This window comes from Rutidosis leptorrhynchoides, chromosome 9 (genome assembly GCF_046630445.1).
Source record: "Rutidosis leptorrhynchoides isolate AG116_Rl617_1_P2 chromosome 9, CSIRO_AGI_Rlap_v1, whole genome shotgun sequence".
Lineage (NCBI taxonomy): Eukaryota > Viridiplantae > Streptophyta > Magnoliopsida > Asterales > Asteraceae > Rutidosis > Rutidosis leptorrhynchoides.
The window spans coordinates 364,916,353-364,935,366 of NC_092341.1; the positions used below are offsets into that span (position 1 = coordinate 364,916,353).

General features: G+C 33.2%; 1 protein-coding gene across 2 annotated transcripts; it reads right to left on the reverse strand.

Moving 5' to 3' along the window:
- Positions 1 to 344: 344 nt before the first annotated feature.
- Positions 345 to 4,856, reverse strand: LOC139866458 (serine/threonine-protein kinase rio2). Of its 2 annotated transcripts, none has more exons than XM_071854694.1 (13): positions 4,750 to 4,856; positions 4,323 to 4,426; positions 4,192 to 4,238; positions 3,803 to 3,873; positions 3,596 to 3,709; positions 3,334 to 3,509; positions 2,796 to 2,884; positions 2,237 to 2,354; positions 2,032 to 2,105; positions 1,737 to 1,947; positions 1,180 to 1,308; positions 962 to 1,054; positions 345 to 758 (listed from the first exon to the last, which is right to left on the reverse strand). In XM_071854694.1, exons 2-13 carry the CDS (start codon positions 4,404 to 4,406, stop codon positions 564 to 566), a joined length of 1,401 nt encoding a protein of 466 aa, XP_071710795.1. In that variant the 5' UTR covers positions 4,407 to 4,426; positions 4,750 to 4,856; the 3' UTR covers positions 345 to 563. The 2 variants fall into 2 exon arrangements, with proteins under 2 accessions (XP_071710795.1, XP_071710794.1); XM_071854693.1 differs by having other exon boundaries at positions 4,323 to 4,429; positions 4,750 to 4,855.
- Between the last annotated feature and the right edge of the window lie 14,158 nt (positions 4,857 to 19,014).

Below are 19,014 nucleotides of genomic sequence, written 5' to 3' on the forward strand. Positions count from 1 at the left end.
TAAATTCATAATAAGTGCTACATTTGTAAGTATACTTAATATAGAAGAGCTAATGCAGTAATTTATTAACTTCTATAGAAGTTTTATAATGACTATTTATAGATACAGATATGCCTACTTATTGTGCCCCTTTATGCTTCAAAAAAAAAAAAAAGTATTTCAACTGTTTATAAATGGTTCAATTGCATCAAAACAGGTCATGCCAATCCAATCCGAGATAGCCTTATCACAAGAAATTTAAGTTCAAACATTGGTGGGAATGGCATCATATATTAAAGTTTTTTTCTATATAAAATGGTAAAAAAAAAAAAACTGTAATAATAAGACCATATACATAATACATCCAAGTAAACAAAAAACCCCTTAAACTTTTATCAATAAAATCATACATAGTTTATATTCTAAACAACATAATTTAAAAGCATAACTCAAGTTGCTCTTTGTAACATCCACTACCTAGAGTTCTTTTTGGCATCCGTTATCCGTATGCATGCATGTATGCACGCACATACATATAATTCATATCCGCAACTTCACATTTCCCTTATAGAGTAATTTAACGGTTACCAACCGCCCATTTGCTTCTGGACCTTGGAATTATGAGAGGATTTACCACCCTTGTCTTTATAAGCATTTCTAGACGAATTGCTCTTCTTTCCTGCACGAGCCGCTTGAATTGCACGTTTTCGCTGCCTGGCGAGCCGTTCCACAAGTTCAGGATTTTCATCCTGCTCCTGCTCGTTCTCATCTTCTTCCACCTGCAAATACAAGTTACTTAATTGCTTTGGAATAAGAAGCATCTGAAATACAATTGCTTTCTGCTAAAAGCTAATATTAGTAAAAAAGAGAACAAAAGAAGGAAGACATGAATGCTCGTATAGCAGTTAACCAGTTACCCTGTTCACTTATTTAGTTATATATTTAAACTTAATCCATTTGAAGCATTAGAAAAAACGCATACCGCATCACTTGTATCTGCGTGCTTTTCTTCAGAATCTTGCATATGCTCTTCTACCTCACCACTCTTGCTGCAGGCTTTTGGTTCCTCTTCATCCTTTTAATATTATAACAAACATTAACCATTTTAATTCTATATTGTAACCATATAACTCAAAAAGATAACATGGGTAGTTGTGATCTATGTCATACAATCTAGAAAACTCTGAGTTAAAACTTTACCTTCGCCAATGAGCACGAAGACTCGAACTTTTGAATATCTGATGCATTTAGTACAGAATTGTCTTCTTCTTCTTCATCTTCATCTTCTTCTATTTCTTCATCGTCAGAGTCAGGAGTTTTCTCGATGAACTAAAATATACAATAACAAAAGCCTTAGTCAAACATCAGGAATAGTTAAAAAAAGGATCACAGATGAAAAGTGTCAGCTGTCAAAACAGGCCCAGGTTGAAATGGAATCTTTTCAGTTTAGATTCGAACAGTTCAGGCCGGGTCGGGACTAGCAAAATGTTTTGATCGTATCTTAATAACAAATGGTAGTTAAATAATGTGTTGATTACAATTAGTAACATAGGAAACGGCAACTAAATAGATTGTATGAATTAGGAGTGACTTTAAGCAACTTAATCTGTTCAACCCACTTATGTTGTCTAACCCTTATGGCTAAATATTTATGTGACTAACTGACCCGCTTTACATAAAACACAACACAAATCAATCCATTAATTGGTAAAATAAGTTGGAATTGCTATAAAAAACGAAGAAAATGGGATGCATGCCTTTTCGATATCATCTTGCTCCTTCCTGCTAAAACCACTCGCAGAAAGTTCCTTGTCAAGAAAACCAGATGCTTTTCTTATTGAAGAAAATCGAGGTTTAACGGCATCCGATTCCGCATCGGAATCTGAATCGTCAGCATCTGCTTCAAAAGAGAGGTTGAACCTCTTGCTAAAGAACTTTATAATGCATTCAACATCACGATCAAAGTACCTATAATCATACCAATATCAAATTTAAGTTAATTTAGCATTTTAGGACTAACAATAAAATAATAATCTAAATAGTTAATCATACATTTCTGCATTTCGATGAGATACAGATACCATCTGTGGGAAATCAATTATAGTAATTTTCTCATCATCATCTATCTGTAAAAAAAAAAAATAGAATAAATAAGTACCTTTACATATTCTAATAATAATATTCAATTTCAGAAACCATATACAAGGTTAAAGCAACATTAAGAAGGAATTTGAAATGAAATGCTTTAAAACCATACCATAATGTTAAACTCATTAAAATCACAATGAATAAGGCCATGCTCCGCCAAACGTACAATAATTTTTATGATCTTCTCAAAGACAGTATCCGTATTTTGCAATTGCGAGACCTGCACACTACACCAATAGAATATTCAAAAGCAGAACGTCACTTCGTTAATCAGAGCAGATCATCTTTACTTATAAAGCTATAATCACAAGCAATAATATAAAGTACCGTCGTATATCATAATAAATAAAAGTCAACAACTTGCATATTAAAATTAGCTTAGAGGTTCACATAAACCACCGAAAAAAACTGGAGTGCACAATTAAATTTACAATCACTAGCAATATAGCGTGGACACTGTTTGATAAAATAGAATGAGTTACATATTTTATATGAATAGTTTGAGATCAGTATAAAATAACAATACTGTGTTTTATATACAAAACATATTGATGACATAAGTTAACCAATTTCACAAGTACAGTGTTTTAGTAAAGATAAAATTAGATAATGTTAAACCTACAAATAAATCAATGAAGATTGAAATGTATTTGTAACAAAATGCTTACAGTGGATAGCCTTGTACAAGTGACATAATCACACAATGACGATTGCAATCCACAGCATTCGGTACAGGAAAACCATGTTCTTGTAATGCCTATTCAACGAGAACAAGTTAACAGCTAATAGGATCATCACTCAATACTTGAGAATAGATCTGACAAATTTCGACCCATTTACTTATGAATGGGTCATTTTTGGGATTTCTGAAATGGGTCAAGTAAAAAAGACATGTTGAAGTGACAGAATTATTTTAATGTGCACGCCCTCCTACATTGTTCTGTTCTATTCAAAGATGTACATTATATTAGAAATGGATTTTGTTTATGCAATCATAATGACTGATAACTGATAAATAGTCATTTAAAATCAAATAAATGTCATATCGAAAAGAAGAAATAAAGTACCAGTCAGCCTGAACCGAACAGTTTCAAGCCACAGTAAAGGATGAACCCTTTCATCACGAACCCATTCTGATATGTTACACAGCTAGCCCATGTTGTCACTTTCTACTTAGTAATAACAATTATAAAAAAGCAAAAGTACCTTCATAAAAGCAAATTCTTTGAGAGCAGCAAGGCGAGACAGATACAGCCAACTGAAGCTACTTCGGTGCTTTAAGTAGTCACGTTTAGACTTAACAGCTCTAAAAGAGGTCCTACCAAGTCTGTGTAGTTTCATAGCCATAACTGTACCATCTTCATTTGCAACTTCAAATATATCTTCAACACACAAAAAATGTCAGCATGTTTGCAACTAACCAATGGTAAAAAAAGTGTCAACTAATAAAACAAAAGACTGGTCTTACCAGACTCTTTCCCCACACCAATTTGACGCCCAACTGATGAAAATACACCTCGGTTTACCAGAGTCTTTATGGCAAGAAAATCATAACCAAGGTAGGTTAGACGGAACCCATCATCTACAGCATAAAAAAAAGGTTTAAAAAATCACTTCAGATGCAAGCCCTGAAAATTGTGAGCTAAACCATATTCATAGCAGAATAACAACTCACACTTTGAAGAGTCATGATGCAACAGCTTGTGCTTGAGTAGATTCTTCAACACCTTATAAGTCCCTCCATGTCTATATGCAACCCATAAATCTAGTACTTGTTATTATATTGAATTCAACAAAAAACTCAAAATGTGAATAATTAACGAATAAAGTTTCCCTATTTAGGCTTCCCGAGTTGTGGGACTAATCTTAGTTTTTCACTCAGATGTACACGGCCTAACCGGTTTATCCCGTGACCGTTTCTGACCCTTTCCCATGCCACCCCAAAATATATTGTTTGTGAGGTTTGAACCCAAACCCCAACCATTAGGCTATCTTGTGATGGTAAAAAAAACTCAAAATGTATATGTAATTAATGGCAGTACAAGTGTAGAGATAGAGGTGAACCTGAGTGAAGCAATGCGCTCAATGAGCTCTGCAGGAACAATTTCATGCTGAGAAGAGAAAAGGGGTATATTAATGATGAGATGCAAACACAAGTGACACAAAATAATAGTAAGAATTTAGGGTTTATTTACGTTTCGCATTCCCATCTCAACAGCAGTGAGAACCCGAAAATCATCTTTGGAGAGGTATCGTAGAACATTAACATCAAGCTTCATTACTCTTTCTTCTTTTGCACCTTCTGAACAGCAATAATTTAGATAAAAAATAAAGCTGCAAAGGATTTATTGTATGTACATATGCATATACATAAGTACATAATGAAACTACCACATCTTTATTCTAATTCTTCACTAACTATCTCAAAACACAAAATCAAACAAAAACGAAGAAGAGTGATACACAAAGTAATTCTACTGTATATACCACATACACTTGACAAAAATAAACCATGTTGGATAAACCTAATTTTATTAAAGGGCAATATGTTAAAGCATATATGAACAACAATAATTAAACAAATCTGAACATGGAGAAGCAGAATTAGCAACGCAATAATACCTGATAAGATTAAATGAACGGAAAAACGAAAAAGGACGGAGGCGCAACGACGGCGAGGAGGCGGCAGAAGCAAGACAGACTGATAAAATGACGGAGGAGAAGAAAAAGAAAATCAACAAAACAGAGAAGAGGAACGCTAGGGTTTAAAGATGTTTATTCTCCAACGATAAAATTACGGTGGGAGTGACGTGGTTAGTACAAAGGTTTCGTCAGAAGTCCATTTGACTAACGACCGTTAAATCTCCTCACATAATTTACACGTGAGGGTAAAGTAGTCATTTTATCTTTCACTTTCTTAATATCCTTCTCTTTTAGTTTTTAGTTTTAAGTCAAAGTCAATCATAAAATTATCATCATCGTTGCCACCTCCAATGGTTCCAAGGGTGGAACATCATAGAGGCTAAAGGGGGCGGTGGCCCTTCTAAGTTTAGGGACAAGTTCAGGGACAATAGTGTAGATATATTTCTTATCGAGATTAATTTTATTGTTTTTCTTCCACGTGGTAATCCCATTATTATAGATGGAGAGAATGAATTCACGTACTTTCATTTGTTTGGTTTGATTTCTAATATTTTTTCTTTGGTTATTCACATGTGATTTCTTTTCTTCTTTGAATTTTTCCCAAATTTTAACTCTATTATTTATATTTACTTTTCTGAAAACTATTTTGAATCTTCACTTTAACTGTATCACTCTAATTCTTTAAAGTTTTATTAAAAGTTTGATGTATTTAAATTGTTGGTGACTTCACACATAACCCAATAGTTGTTTACTTCTAGTATATTCACATTCTTAAGTATTTGAACATTTGAACGGGTTATATCTATATTTCTACATCACAGTGTTAAAGTTTATACGGAATATTTTTTATTAAAAAGTTGAATCCTTTAATTTTCTATTTGACCGATTAATTCATACAAGGTTTCAGTCGATTAATGAAAGGACCCGTTCATATACATTATAAACGATTCACAATAGTTGATAACATCGCGAGGTATTTGACCTCTATATGATACATTTTACAAACATTGCATTCGTTTTTAAAAGACAAACTTTCTTTACAACGAAAATTGACGGCATGCACACCATTTCATAATACATCCAACTATAATTGGCTTAATAATAATCTTGATGAACTCAATGACTCGAATGCAACGTCTTTCAAAATATGCCATGAATGACTCCAAGTAATATCCTTAAAATGAGCTAATGCACAGCGGAAGATTTCTTTAATACCTGAGAATAAACATGCTTTAAAGTGTCAACCAAAAGGTTGGTGAGTTCACAGGTTTATCATAACAATCATTTCAATATATTAATAGACCACAAGATTTCCGTTTATAAATATATGTACACTCGCAAGTGTATAAAAGTATTCTATAAGTTGTAGGCACCCGGTAACAAGCCTTAACGTTCATGTTTTACCCTCTGAAGTACACCAGATCAGGTGTGTTTAAAATAACCTCGAAGTACTAAAGCATCCCATAGTCAGGATGGGGTTTGTCAGGCCCAATAGATCTATCTTTAGGATTCGCGCCTACCGTACATAGACAAGTAGTTTAATGTTACCAAGCTAAGGGTATATTTCTGGTTTAAACCCACGTAGAATTAGTTTTAGTACTTGTGCCTATTTCGTAAAACATTAATAAAAACAGCGCATGTATTCTCAGTCCCAAAAATATATATAAAAGGGAGGAAATGAAACTCACAATACTGTATTTCGTAGTAAAAATACATATAACGTCATTTAATAAGTGCAAGGTTGGCCTCGGATTCACGAACGTATCAATATTGAGATTCAATATTGCAGGAAAGTACGTAGACGCAACGGAGATGATAAACACTAGATTGACCTCACGAGCATACCCATGAACCATACCCATCACCTCCATAGCTATAACCAATAATTTCCTTAGCTTCGACTCATTCAAAAAAACTATTTTGAAATCACTCGGACAGCACTCCGTCGTAATATTTTATGTATACTAATAATATCTTGAAATAATACAGAGCAAATATATATATATATATATATATATATATATATATATATATATATATATATATATATATATATATATATATATATATATATATATATATATATATATATATATATATATATATATATATATATATCAATTGAGAGAGTTTAGAGAAATATATTTTCAAGTTTCTATGAAATAATGAAACCTATTAAATTCTATTTATAATAGATTTTTGAATTATAAAAGTGAATTATTAAAGTATGAATTATTAAAGTGAATTATTAAAGTATAAATTATTAAAGTGAATTATTAAAGTATGAATTATTAAAGTGAATTATTAAAGTATGAATTATTAAAGTGAATTATTAAAGTATGAATTATTAAAGTTAAAGTAAAGTAAAAGTAAAGTAAAGGTAAAGTTAAAGTATAGTAAAAGTAAAAAAAACTATGTATGTATAATACGCGTATAAATATATATAATATTAATTTAAATCGTTATATATATTTAATGAAATAAAATATAAATATCGTTATATTTATTATACTGGTTAAGTGATGAGTTGTCAAAAGTGATTCTAGATATTTATAAAAGTTATATACGTTTTAATAATAAAGTTCTTTTTAAACTGAAAACGTCTTTGTACGTTTGAAAATAGATTAATAGAATATTATGGAAACCAATTCTCCACTAACTTTTGTCTAACTTTCGTAAATGACACTTTTTGTTTTTATTTATAAATAGCTTTACAAATTATTCTGAATATCGTTAAGAGGAATAGATTTTCTCAAATCATAGTGGACCTCTCAACATAGACTTGTAATCATAATTCAATGTTTCTGATAATTCAATCATTTAATATATTTTTTTTTCGTCGAAAATCATATTGAAACAAATACGTTCGTGTAAAGTATTATACGTTTAATACTTTATTAATATTCTCAAGTTATAATATATATATACATATACATATCTATTTATATATAACGGTTCGTGAATCGTCGGAATTTGGTCGAGGTTATAATGAATGTATGAACACAGTTTAAAATTCTTGAGATTTAACTTAACAAACTTTGCTTATCGTGTCTGAATAATATAAAGATTAAAGTTTAAATTTGGTCGGAAATTTCCGGGTCGTCACAGTACCTACCCGTTAAAGAAATTTCGTCCCCGAAATTTGATAGAGGTCGTCATGACTAACAATGAGAATGTTATTATAACGATTATAGAGTTTTATCATGTTCAAGAAGAATGGATAAAATAATTCGATTACTCGAAGCGTATGAGTGAAGTTATCGTAAATGAATGAAATAAGATAATAGTGATTCGTCGTATCTTTTGACGTCATCACGATTGATCTCCGAAAAGAAAATCTTTGTAATCTATATTGGATTTGATTATTCGGCGATTAAGGAAATTATGATCCTCTTCGAATTAATGCGATAATCCATTTTGATTTCTCTGTCGGATATTTCACTATAAATCCACCTCATTTGTTTTCTTACAACTCACACCTTCTCAACTCATATTTTAAAGTATTTGTCAATATGCTTCATCCAGTGCTGATTCTTGATATACTCCTCACTTTCATATCTGTCGCTCTTCTTTTTCATCTGCCTCCGGAAGAATCTATTTACTTCTACTATACTCTTGGTTTTATAGTGTTTTTAGTTCTCTCGTGTCTTTATATTGCTATATGCATTGATATATACGGTTTGTGATTTCTGACTTGTTGTTGGGTTTTATATCTTCCCTTATATTTCAAAGTCCTTGTTTCTTCTATAATCATTGTCATCCACAGTTAATGCTCTCTTCTATTTGCTATGATTTATACTCTCATTTCTAGTTCGGAGCTTTGTCCTTCCGTTTCTTCTTCTTGCGATTAAGCACCGCTTGTAATGGTCCAGAATTCGCAGATATAAATTTCGGAATGAACATTGTTAATGTTCTAGGAAGGAAATTGTAATGGCACGATCTTGACTTGTCAAATTACCAAAATACCTCGGAAAAGGCCGAATCATCAAGAAATATTTTCTTGATATTTAGATATCAAAGAGAATACAAGAGTCGTGTAACATAGCACATGATGACGTTATGATCTGTGAATCATCATGTTTCATTTAGAAACTCAGCATGAATTACTGTAATATAATCACGTTGATCAAGTGTCATTATATTATACTAACTCATGCTTCAGCTCCCAACACTTCTTCAAGAATATTCCTATTTTAAACTCGAATGTTTCAGAATTTAGAAACTAAAATAGTTTCTTTTATGATATAATACAGATAGCGCGAAGAGGTAAATGATTTCAGATAAGAATAATTATAAAAATATCTTCAGAAGTATGGATAATATTTATAATGAAAGATACGATGATATCTTAGAATGTCTAATATCAGAGGATGATGAAGGATATTGTCCGCAAGGGTTTAGAGTCAGGAGCAAGGTGAAATGTCCCGTTCTTATTGATTAAAAACGTTCCATATTAATTGATTTCGTTGCGAGGTTTTGACCTCTATATGAGACGTTTTTCAAAGACTGCATTCATTTTTAAAACAAACCATTACCTTTATTTCATAGATAAAGGTTTTAAAAAACTTTACGTAGATTATCAAATAATGATAATCTAAAATATCCTGTTTACACACGACCATTACATAATGGTTTACAATACAAATATGTTACAACAAAATAAGTTTCTTGAATGCAGTTTTTACACAATATCATACAAGCATGGACTCCAAATCTCGTCCTTATTTAAGTATGCGACAGCGGAAGCTCTTAATAATCACCTGAGAATAAACATGCTTAAAACGTCAACAAAAATGTTGGTGAGTTATAGGTTTAACCTATATATATCAAATCATAATAATAGACCACAAGATTTCATATTTCAATACACATCCCATACATAGAGATAAAAATCATTCATATGGTGAACACCTGGTAACCGACATTAACAAGATGCATATATAAGAATATCCCCATCATTCCGGGACACCCTTCGGATATGATATAAATTTCGAAGTACTAAAGCATCCGGTACTTTGGATGGGGTTTGTTAGGCCCAATAGATCTATCTTTAGGATTCGCGTCAATTAGGGTGTCTGTTCCCTAATTCTTAGATTACCAGACTTAATAAAAAGGGGCATATTCGATTTCGATAATTCAACCATAGAATGTAGTTTCACGTACTTGTGTCTATTTTGTAAATCATTTATAAAACCTGCATGTATTCTCATCCCAAAAATATTAGATTTTAAAAGTGGGACTATAACTCACTTTCACAGATTTTTACTTCGTCGGGAAGTAAGACTTGGCCACTGGTTGATTCACGAACCTATAACAATATATACATGTATATCAAAGTATGTTCATAATATATTTACAACACTTTTAATATATTTTGATGTTTTAAGTTTATTAAGTCAGCTGTCCTCGTTAGTAACCTACAACTAGTTGTCCACAGTTAGATGTACAGAAATAAATTGATAAATATTATCTTGAATCAATCCACGACCCAGTGTATACGTATCTCAGTATTGATCACAACTCAAACTATATATATTTTGGAATCAACCTCAACCCTGTATAGGTAACTCCAACATTCACATATAGAGTGTCTATGGTTGTTCCAAAATATATATAGATGTGTCGACATGATAGGTCGAAACATTGTATACGTGTCTATGGTATCTCAAGATTACATAATATACAATATAAGTTGATTAAGTTATGGTTGGAATAGATTTGTTACCAATTTTCACGTAGCTAAAATGAGAAAAATTATCCAATCTTGTTTTACCCATAACTTCTTCATTTTAAATCCGTTTTGAGTGAATCAAATTGCTATGGTTTCATATTGAACTCTATTTTATGAATCTAAACAGAAAAAGTATAGGTTTATAGTCGTAAAAATAAGTTACAAGTCGTTTTTGTAAAGGTAGTCATTTCAGTCGAAAGAACGACGTCTAGATGACCATTTTAGAAAACATACTTCCACTTTGAGTTTAACCATAATTTTTGGATATAGTTTCATGTTCATAATAAAAATCATTTTCTCAGAATAACAACTTTTAAATCAAAGTTTATCATAGTTTTTAATTAACTAACCCAAAACAGCCCGCGGTGTTACTACGACGGCGTAAATCCGGTTTTACGGTGTTTTTCGTGTTTCCAGGTTTTAAATCATTAAGTTAGCATATCATATAGATATAGAACATGTGTTTAGTTGATTTTAAAAGTCAAGTTAGAAGGATTAACTTTTGTTTGCGAACAAGTTTAGAATTAACTAAACTATGTTCTAGTGATTACAAGTTTAAACCTTCGAATAAGATAGCTTTATATGTATGAATCGAATGATGTTATGAACATCATTACTACCTTAAGTTCCTTGGATAAACCTACTGGAAAAGAGAAAAATGGATCTAGCTTCAATGGATCCTTGGATGGCTCGAAGTTCTTGAAGCAGAATCATGACACGAAAACAAGTTCAAGTAAGATCATCACTTGAAATAAGATTGTTATAGTTATAGAAATTGAACCAAAGTTTGAATATGATTATTACCTTGTATTAGAATGATAACCTACTGTAAGAAACAAAGATTTCTTGAGGTTGGATGATCACCTTACAAGATTGGAAGTGAGCTAGCAAACTTGAAAGTATTCTTGATTTTATGTAACTAGAACTTGTAGAATATATGAAGAACACTTAGAACTTGAAGATAGAACTTGAGAGAGATCAATTAGATGAAGAAAATTGAAGAATGAAAGTGTTTGTAGGTGTTTTTGGTCGTTGGTGTATGGATTAGATATAAAGGATATGAAATTTTGTTTTCATGTAAATAAGTCATGAATGATTACTCATATTTTTGTAATTTTATGAGATATTTCATGCTAGTTGCCAAATGATGGTTCCCACATGTGTTAGGTGACTCACATGGGCTGCTAAGAGCTGATCATTGGAGTGTATATACCAATAGTACATACATCTAAAAGCTGTGTATTGTACGAGTACGAATACGGGTGCATACGAGTAGAATTGTTGATGAAACTGAACGAGGATGTAATTGTAAGCATTTTTGTTAAGTAGAAGTATTTTGATAAGTGTATTGAAGTCTTTCAAAAGTGTATAAATACATATTAAAACACTACATGTATATACATTTTAACTGAGTCGTTAAGTCATCGTTAGTCGTTACATGTAAGTGTTGTTTTTAAACCTTTAGGTTAACGGTCTTGTTAAATGTTGTTAACCCAATGTTTATAATATCAAATGAGATTTTAAATTATTATATTATCATGATATTATCATGTATGAATATCTCTTAATATGATATATATATACATTAAATGTCTTTACAACGATAATCGTTACATATATGTCTCGTTTAAAAATCATTAAGTTAGTAGTCTTGTTTTTACATATGTAGTTCATTGTTAATATACTTAATGATATGTTTACTTATCATAGTATCATGTTAACTATATATATATCCATATATATGTCATCATATAGTTTTTACAAGTTTTAACGTTCGTGAATCACCGGTCAACTTGGGTGGTCAATTGTCTATATGAAACATATTTCAATTAATCAAGTCTTAACAAGTTTGATTGCTTAACATATTGGAAACATTTAATCATGTAAATATCAATCTCAATTAATATATATAAACATGGAAAAGTTCGGGTCACTACACAAGGTATTCGTTAATGACTTCAGCAGGTACTGAATCATTTGGATTCTTTGAAGGCAGGTTCAGCCTTTGGGATTTGTCCACAGCCTCATTCATACTTTGCTCAATCCGTTTTCCAGTTTCAAAGCTTCTCTTTTTCTGAGCTTTGCCAATATACTATCCTTTATCATCCAACTTTTTACTGTTAAGGTCGTTTACAGTTTTTGCTGCTTCATCAGCATTTTTCAAAATTTCGAGAACTGGTTCGCAGTTTAGGGTGTTTTTCAGAAATTTCTCATTCAAAGAATGTAAGTCTTGGAGGTAGACGTTGTGTGTATATGTAATTGTTGATGTAGACATGCTGCGAGGTTTCAAAATACCGATTGCTGATTCTCAATAATTGGTATGGCAATTCTTGTTATAAGGTACGAATGAGTATATGATAGGGTTTCGATAATTATAATGATTTTTTTTTTTGGAAAGTCAAAGATCAATGAAGTTGTTGGTAAGTTTATTACTAATGTGGTGAATATAAACGATTCTCCGGTAACGTTGGCGAAAGGGCAACGTATCTATCGAGGTTATAATAAGACTGTTTTGATTGAGAAGTCGAAGATGACTTGCTGGAGCTGTGACAAAACTGTCTATTTTGAAACGGAATTGAAAAGTTATTTTAGCTAGTAAATGCCAAAGGGTCTAACATGGATACGTGTCGAACTATGACTTGGGTTTTGAGAGTTTTTCAGGTGTATAACTTTGGGTAACATGTGGTTGGATCATCATCTCGATTGTTCCTTAGTTGAAGTGTCTTCAGGAATTTCGAAGGGTTTGAGCACATATTGTAATCGTTAATACATATGATGTTCTAACACAGTTTTGAAGTCAAAGTATAGCTTTGAAAGATATAGGAATCTAAGAGTGATGATACTGGTTATATTTTGAATTGAATTATGCGATTTCAAAATCAGAATATGTAATTGAATTTGAATGAGTATGATTGTTTTGATTTATATGAAAGAATGGATATTGTTGTGAAAGTAGGGAGTATAGTTGATGATTGCTGAATCAGTTTCGAAAAATGTAATATATTAATTGTGAATTTATATATCTCTCGGGTATTACCTACCCGTTAAAAAATTTTCACAATTAATATTTTGTACAAAAGAAGTTTATTACAGTCTTTATGAAAATATATGTGTATATTTTCTTTAGATGTAATATAGATTTAATGAGTTAATATTAAATTAAACTCATTTGTTTTATGGTTGGAACTAGAATTGAGTAATCCCTAAAACTTTATAAATTGCATAAGTATTTCTTCAATAATATTGAAATTATGAATCATTACTTTGTTATTTGTTGGTTTTCGTGAAATTCTTGTGAACTTCGCAAGGTACGAATGATGTTATTTGAAAAGTTTCGAGTACATCGATGATGAAAGCGTAAAATCAAACATATATTCGAATAATACACTTGATTTATTATAAATTGGATTTTTTATTGAATTGAGACAGAGATTGTAATTAACGATGGTTAAGTTGCGGACGAAGGACGTACATCATTGCATATTTGTAATATGAATTAACTGAGTAGTTAAGATTCACACATAATAGCTTAGTACGGGAAGATTTATTATGGTTTAAAAATTTATACATATAAAATATACATATAAATCTTTCGATTGGAAATGAGTTAATACTTCATAACTCGTTGATACAATATATTTGTTGTTGATTCGTAATGATGTCCACAATGATTCTTGAACTGACAGACCTGATGGTTTCTGATGCTCAGCTTTGACCTTAGAACACGTCAAACATTCTCCTACGTATTTAGCAACATCGGCTTTCATACTCGGCCACCAAAAATATTTCCTGAGATCCTTGTACATCTTCGCCGTTCCAGGATGTATTGAGTATCTGGTTTTATGAGCTTCTCTAAGTACCATTTCTCTCATATCTCCAAATTTTGGTACCCAAATCCTTTCAGCCCTATACCGGGTTCCGTCTTCCCGAATATTAAGATGTTTCTCCGATCCTTTGGGTATTTCATCCTTTAAATTTCCCTCTTTTAAAACTCCTTGTTGCGCCTCCTTTATTTGAGTAGTAAGGTTATTATGAATCATTATATTCATAGATTTTACTCGAATGGGTTCTCTGTCCTTCCTGCTCAAGGCATCGGCTACCACATTTGCCTTCCCCGGGTGGTAACGAATCTCAAAGTCGTAATCATTCAATAATTCAATCCACCTACGCTGCCTCATATTCAGTTGTTTCTAATTAAATATGTGTTGAAGACTTTTGTGGTCGGTATATATAATACTTTTGACCCCATATAAGTAGTGCCTCCAAGTCTTTAATGCAAAAACAACCGCGCCTAATTCCAAATCATGCGTCATATAATTTTGTTCGTGAATCTTCAATTGTCTAGACGCATAAGCAATCACCTTCGTTCGTTGCATTAATACACAACCGAGACCTTGCTTTGATGCATCACAATAAATCACAAAATCATCATTCCCTTCAGGCAATGACAATATAGGTGCCGTAGTTAGCTTTTTCTTCAATAACTGAAACGCTTTCTCTTGTTCATCATTCCATTCAAATTTCTTCCCTTTATGCGTTAATGCAGTCAAGGGTTTTGCTATTCTGGAAAAGTCTTGGATGAACCTTCTGTAGTAACCAGCTAGTCCTAAAAACTGGCGTATGTGTTTCGGAGTTTTCGGGGTTTCCCACTTTTCAACAGTTTCTATCTTTGCCGGATCCACCTTAATACCTTCTTTGTTCACTATGTGACCGAGGAATTGAACTTCTTCCAACCAAAATGCACACTTTGAAAACTTAGCGTACAATTCTTCCTTCCTCAATACTTCTAACACCTTTCTCAAATGTTCACCGTGTTCTTGGTCATTCTTTGAGTAAATAAGTATGTCATCAATGAAAACAATGACAAACTTGTCAAGGTATGGTCCACACACTCGGTTCATAAGGTCCATGAACACAGCTGGTGCATTAGTTAAACCAAACGGCATGACCATAAACTCGTAATGACCGTAACGTGTTCTGAAAGCAGTCTTTGGAATATCATCTTCTTTCACCCGCATTTGATGATACCCAGAAAGTAAGTCAATCTTTGAATAAACAGACGAGCCTTGTAGTTGATCAAATAAGTCATCGATTCTCGGTAGTGGGTAGCGGTTCTTGATGGTAAGTTTGTTCAACTCTCGGTAGTCGATACACAACCTGAATGTACCATCTTTCTTCTTGACAAACAAAACAGGAGCTCCCCACGGTGATGTGCTTGGTCGAATGAAACCACGCTCTAAAAGTTCTTGTAATTGGCTTTGTAGTTCTTTCATCTCGCTGGGTGCGAGTCTGTAAGGAGCACGAGCTATTGGTGCAGCTCCTGGTACAAGATCTATTTGAAATTCAACGGATCGATGTGGGGGTAATCCCGGTAATTCTTTCGGAAATACATCGGGAAATTCTTTTGCGATGGGAACATCATTGATGCTCTTTTCTTCAGTTTGTACTTTCTCGACGTGTGCTAGAACAGCATAGCAACCTTTTCTTATTAGTTTTTGTGCCTTCAAATTACTAATAAGATGTAGCTTCGTGTTGCCCTTTTCTCCGTACACCATTAAGGGTTTTCCTTTTTCTCGTATAATGCGAATTGCATTTTTGTAACAAACGATCTCTGCTTTCACTTCTTTCAACCAGTCCATACAGATTATCACATCAAAACTCCCTAACTCTACTGGTATCAAATCAATCTTAAATGTTTCGCTAACCAGTTTAATTTCTCGATTCCGACATATATTATCTGCTGAAATTAATTTACCATTTGCTAATTCGAGTAAAAATTTACTATCCAAAGGCGTCAATGGACAACTTAATTTAGCACAAAAATCTCTACTCATATAGCTTCTATCCGCACCCGAATCAAATAAAACGTAAGCAGATTTATTGTCAATAAGAAACGTACCCGTAACAAGCTCCGGGTCTTCCTGTGCCTCTGCCGCATTAATATTGAAAACTCTTCCGCGGCCTTGTCCATTCGTGTTCTCCTGGTTCGGGCAATTTCTAATAATGTGGCCCGGTTTTCCACATTTATAACAAACTACATTGGCATAACTTGCTCCGACACTACTTGCTCCGCCATTACTCGTTCCGACACCATTTGTTCCTTTCGTTCTGTTAACCCCTGGTCCGAAGACATCACACTTCGCCGCGCTATGACCATTTCTTTTACACTTGTTGCAAAATTTGGTGCAGAACCCCGAGTGATACTTTTCACACCTTTGGCATAGCTGCTTCTGATTGTTGTTGTTGCGGTTATTATTGTTCTTAAGATGATTGTTGTGGTTGTTGTTGTTGTTGTTGTTGTTGTTGTTGGGCCGTTTGTTGTAGTTGCGATTGATGTTGCGATTGTTAGGATAGTTGTTGCGATTATTGTTATAATTGCTGTTGTTGTTGTATTGGTGATTCTTATCGCCGTTTTCCTCCCACTTTCTTTTGACTTGCTTCACATTGGCCTCTTCAGCAGTCTGTTCTTTAATTCTTTCTTCAATCTGGTTCACTAGTTTGTGAGCCATTCTACATGCCTGTTGTATGGAGGCGGGCTCGTGTGAACTTATATCTTCTTGGATTCTTTCCGGTAATCCTTTCACAAACGCGTCGATCTTCTCTTCCTCATCTTCGAATGCTCCCGGACACAATAGGCACAATTCTGTGAATCGTCTTTCGTACGTGGTAATATCAAATCCTTGGGTTCGTAACCCTCTAAGTTCTGTCTTGAGCTTATTGACCTCGGTTCTGGGACGGTACTTCTCGTTCATCAAGTGCTTGAATGCTGACCACGGTAGTGCGTACGCATCATCTTGTCCCACTTGCTCTAGATAGGTATTCCACCATGTTAACGCAGAACCTGTGAAGGTATGCGTAGCGTACTTCACTTTGTCCTCTTCAGTACACTTACTTATGGCAAACACCGATTCAACCTTCTCGGTCCACCGTTTCAATCCGATCGGTCCTTCGGTTCCATCAAATTCCAAAGGTTTGCAGGCAGTGAATTCTTTGTAGGTGCATCCTACACGATTTCCTCTACTGCTAGATCCAAGGTTATTGTTGGTATGTAGCGCAGCCTGTACTGCGGCTATGTTTGAAGCTAGAAAAGTACGGAATTCCTCTTCATTCATATTCACGGTGTGTCGAGTAGTCGGTGCCATTTCCTTCAAAATAGTTAAATGGAACAAGTTAATCATACAGAATATTAAGAGTAGTTAATAGTATTTCGTAGCATAATATGAACTCATTTATAAAAGCTTTTTCTTCATATTAGCGTTTTATAAGTTTAAATTCGGGTAGTACCTACCCGTTAAGTTCATACTTAGTAGCTAATATACAATTCAACTACTACAATTCTATATGAAAAACTGATTATAATAATATTTCGCGTTCAAACTTTTATACAATATTTTACAAACTTACAATACCGCTTATTTTACATAAAGCATGAAATATAGCACACAATAACTTTGATACAAGATAGTTGTGAAGATAATTCTAGCTAGTACACAAGTCGTTCAGCAAAGGCAATAAAGACACGTAATTCATACGTCCAGAAACAAGTCATGCATTCTGGTTTTACTAGGACTACTTCCCATCCTTGGTCTTGTGCAACATAACCGTTATGGCCGTTGATAAGACAGCGTGTTGTAACGTCGTCAAAGGGACGAGGGTTACGTAATGTCCAACAGTCCCGTAACAATCTAAAAACCTCATTTCTTACCCCAATTACCGACTCCGTCACTTGTGGGAACTTTTTGTTTAATAGTTGTAGCCCGATGTTCTTGTTCTCACTTTGGTGAGAAGTGAACATTACTAATCCGTAAGCATAACATGCTTCTTTATGTTGCATATTAGCCGCTTTTTCTAAATCACGAAGTCCAATATTCGGATATATTGAGTCAAAATAATTTCTTAACCCATTGCGTAAAATAGCATTTGGGTTTCCCGCAATATATGCGTCAAAGTAAACACATCGTAACTTATGGGTTTCCCAATGTGATATCCCCCATCTTTCAAACGAAAGTCTCTTATAAACCAAGACATTCTTGGAACGTTCTTCGAATGTCTTACAAACTGATCTCGCCTTAAATAGTTGTGCCGAGGAATTCTGACCGACTCTAGACAAGATTTCATCAATCATGTCTCCGGGTAGGTCTCTTAAAATATTGGGTTGTCTATCCATTTTGCGTTTTTATACTGTAAAATAGACAAGAGTTAGATTCATAAAAAAAAATACTTATTAATATAAGCAATTTTTACATATATCATAAAGCATAAGCACACTATATTGCATATATTACACCACATGAATACAACTATCTTATTCCGACTCGCTTGTTTCTTCTTCTTCAGTTTTGGTTTGTTTTGCCAAGTTTCTAGGGATATATGATTTTCCCCTAATACGAGCCGTCGTTATCCACATTGGTTTAGAAAAACCTGGTGGTTTAGAGGTTCCCGGGTCATTGTTACAACTTAAGGACTTCGGGGGTTGACGATACATATAAAGTTCATTGGGGTTGGAATTAGAT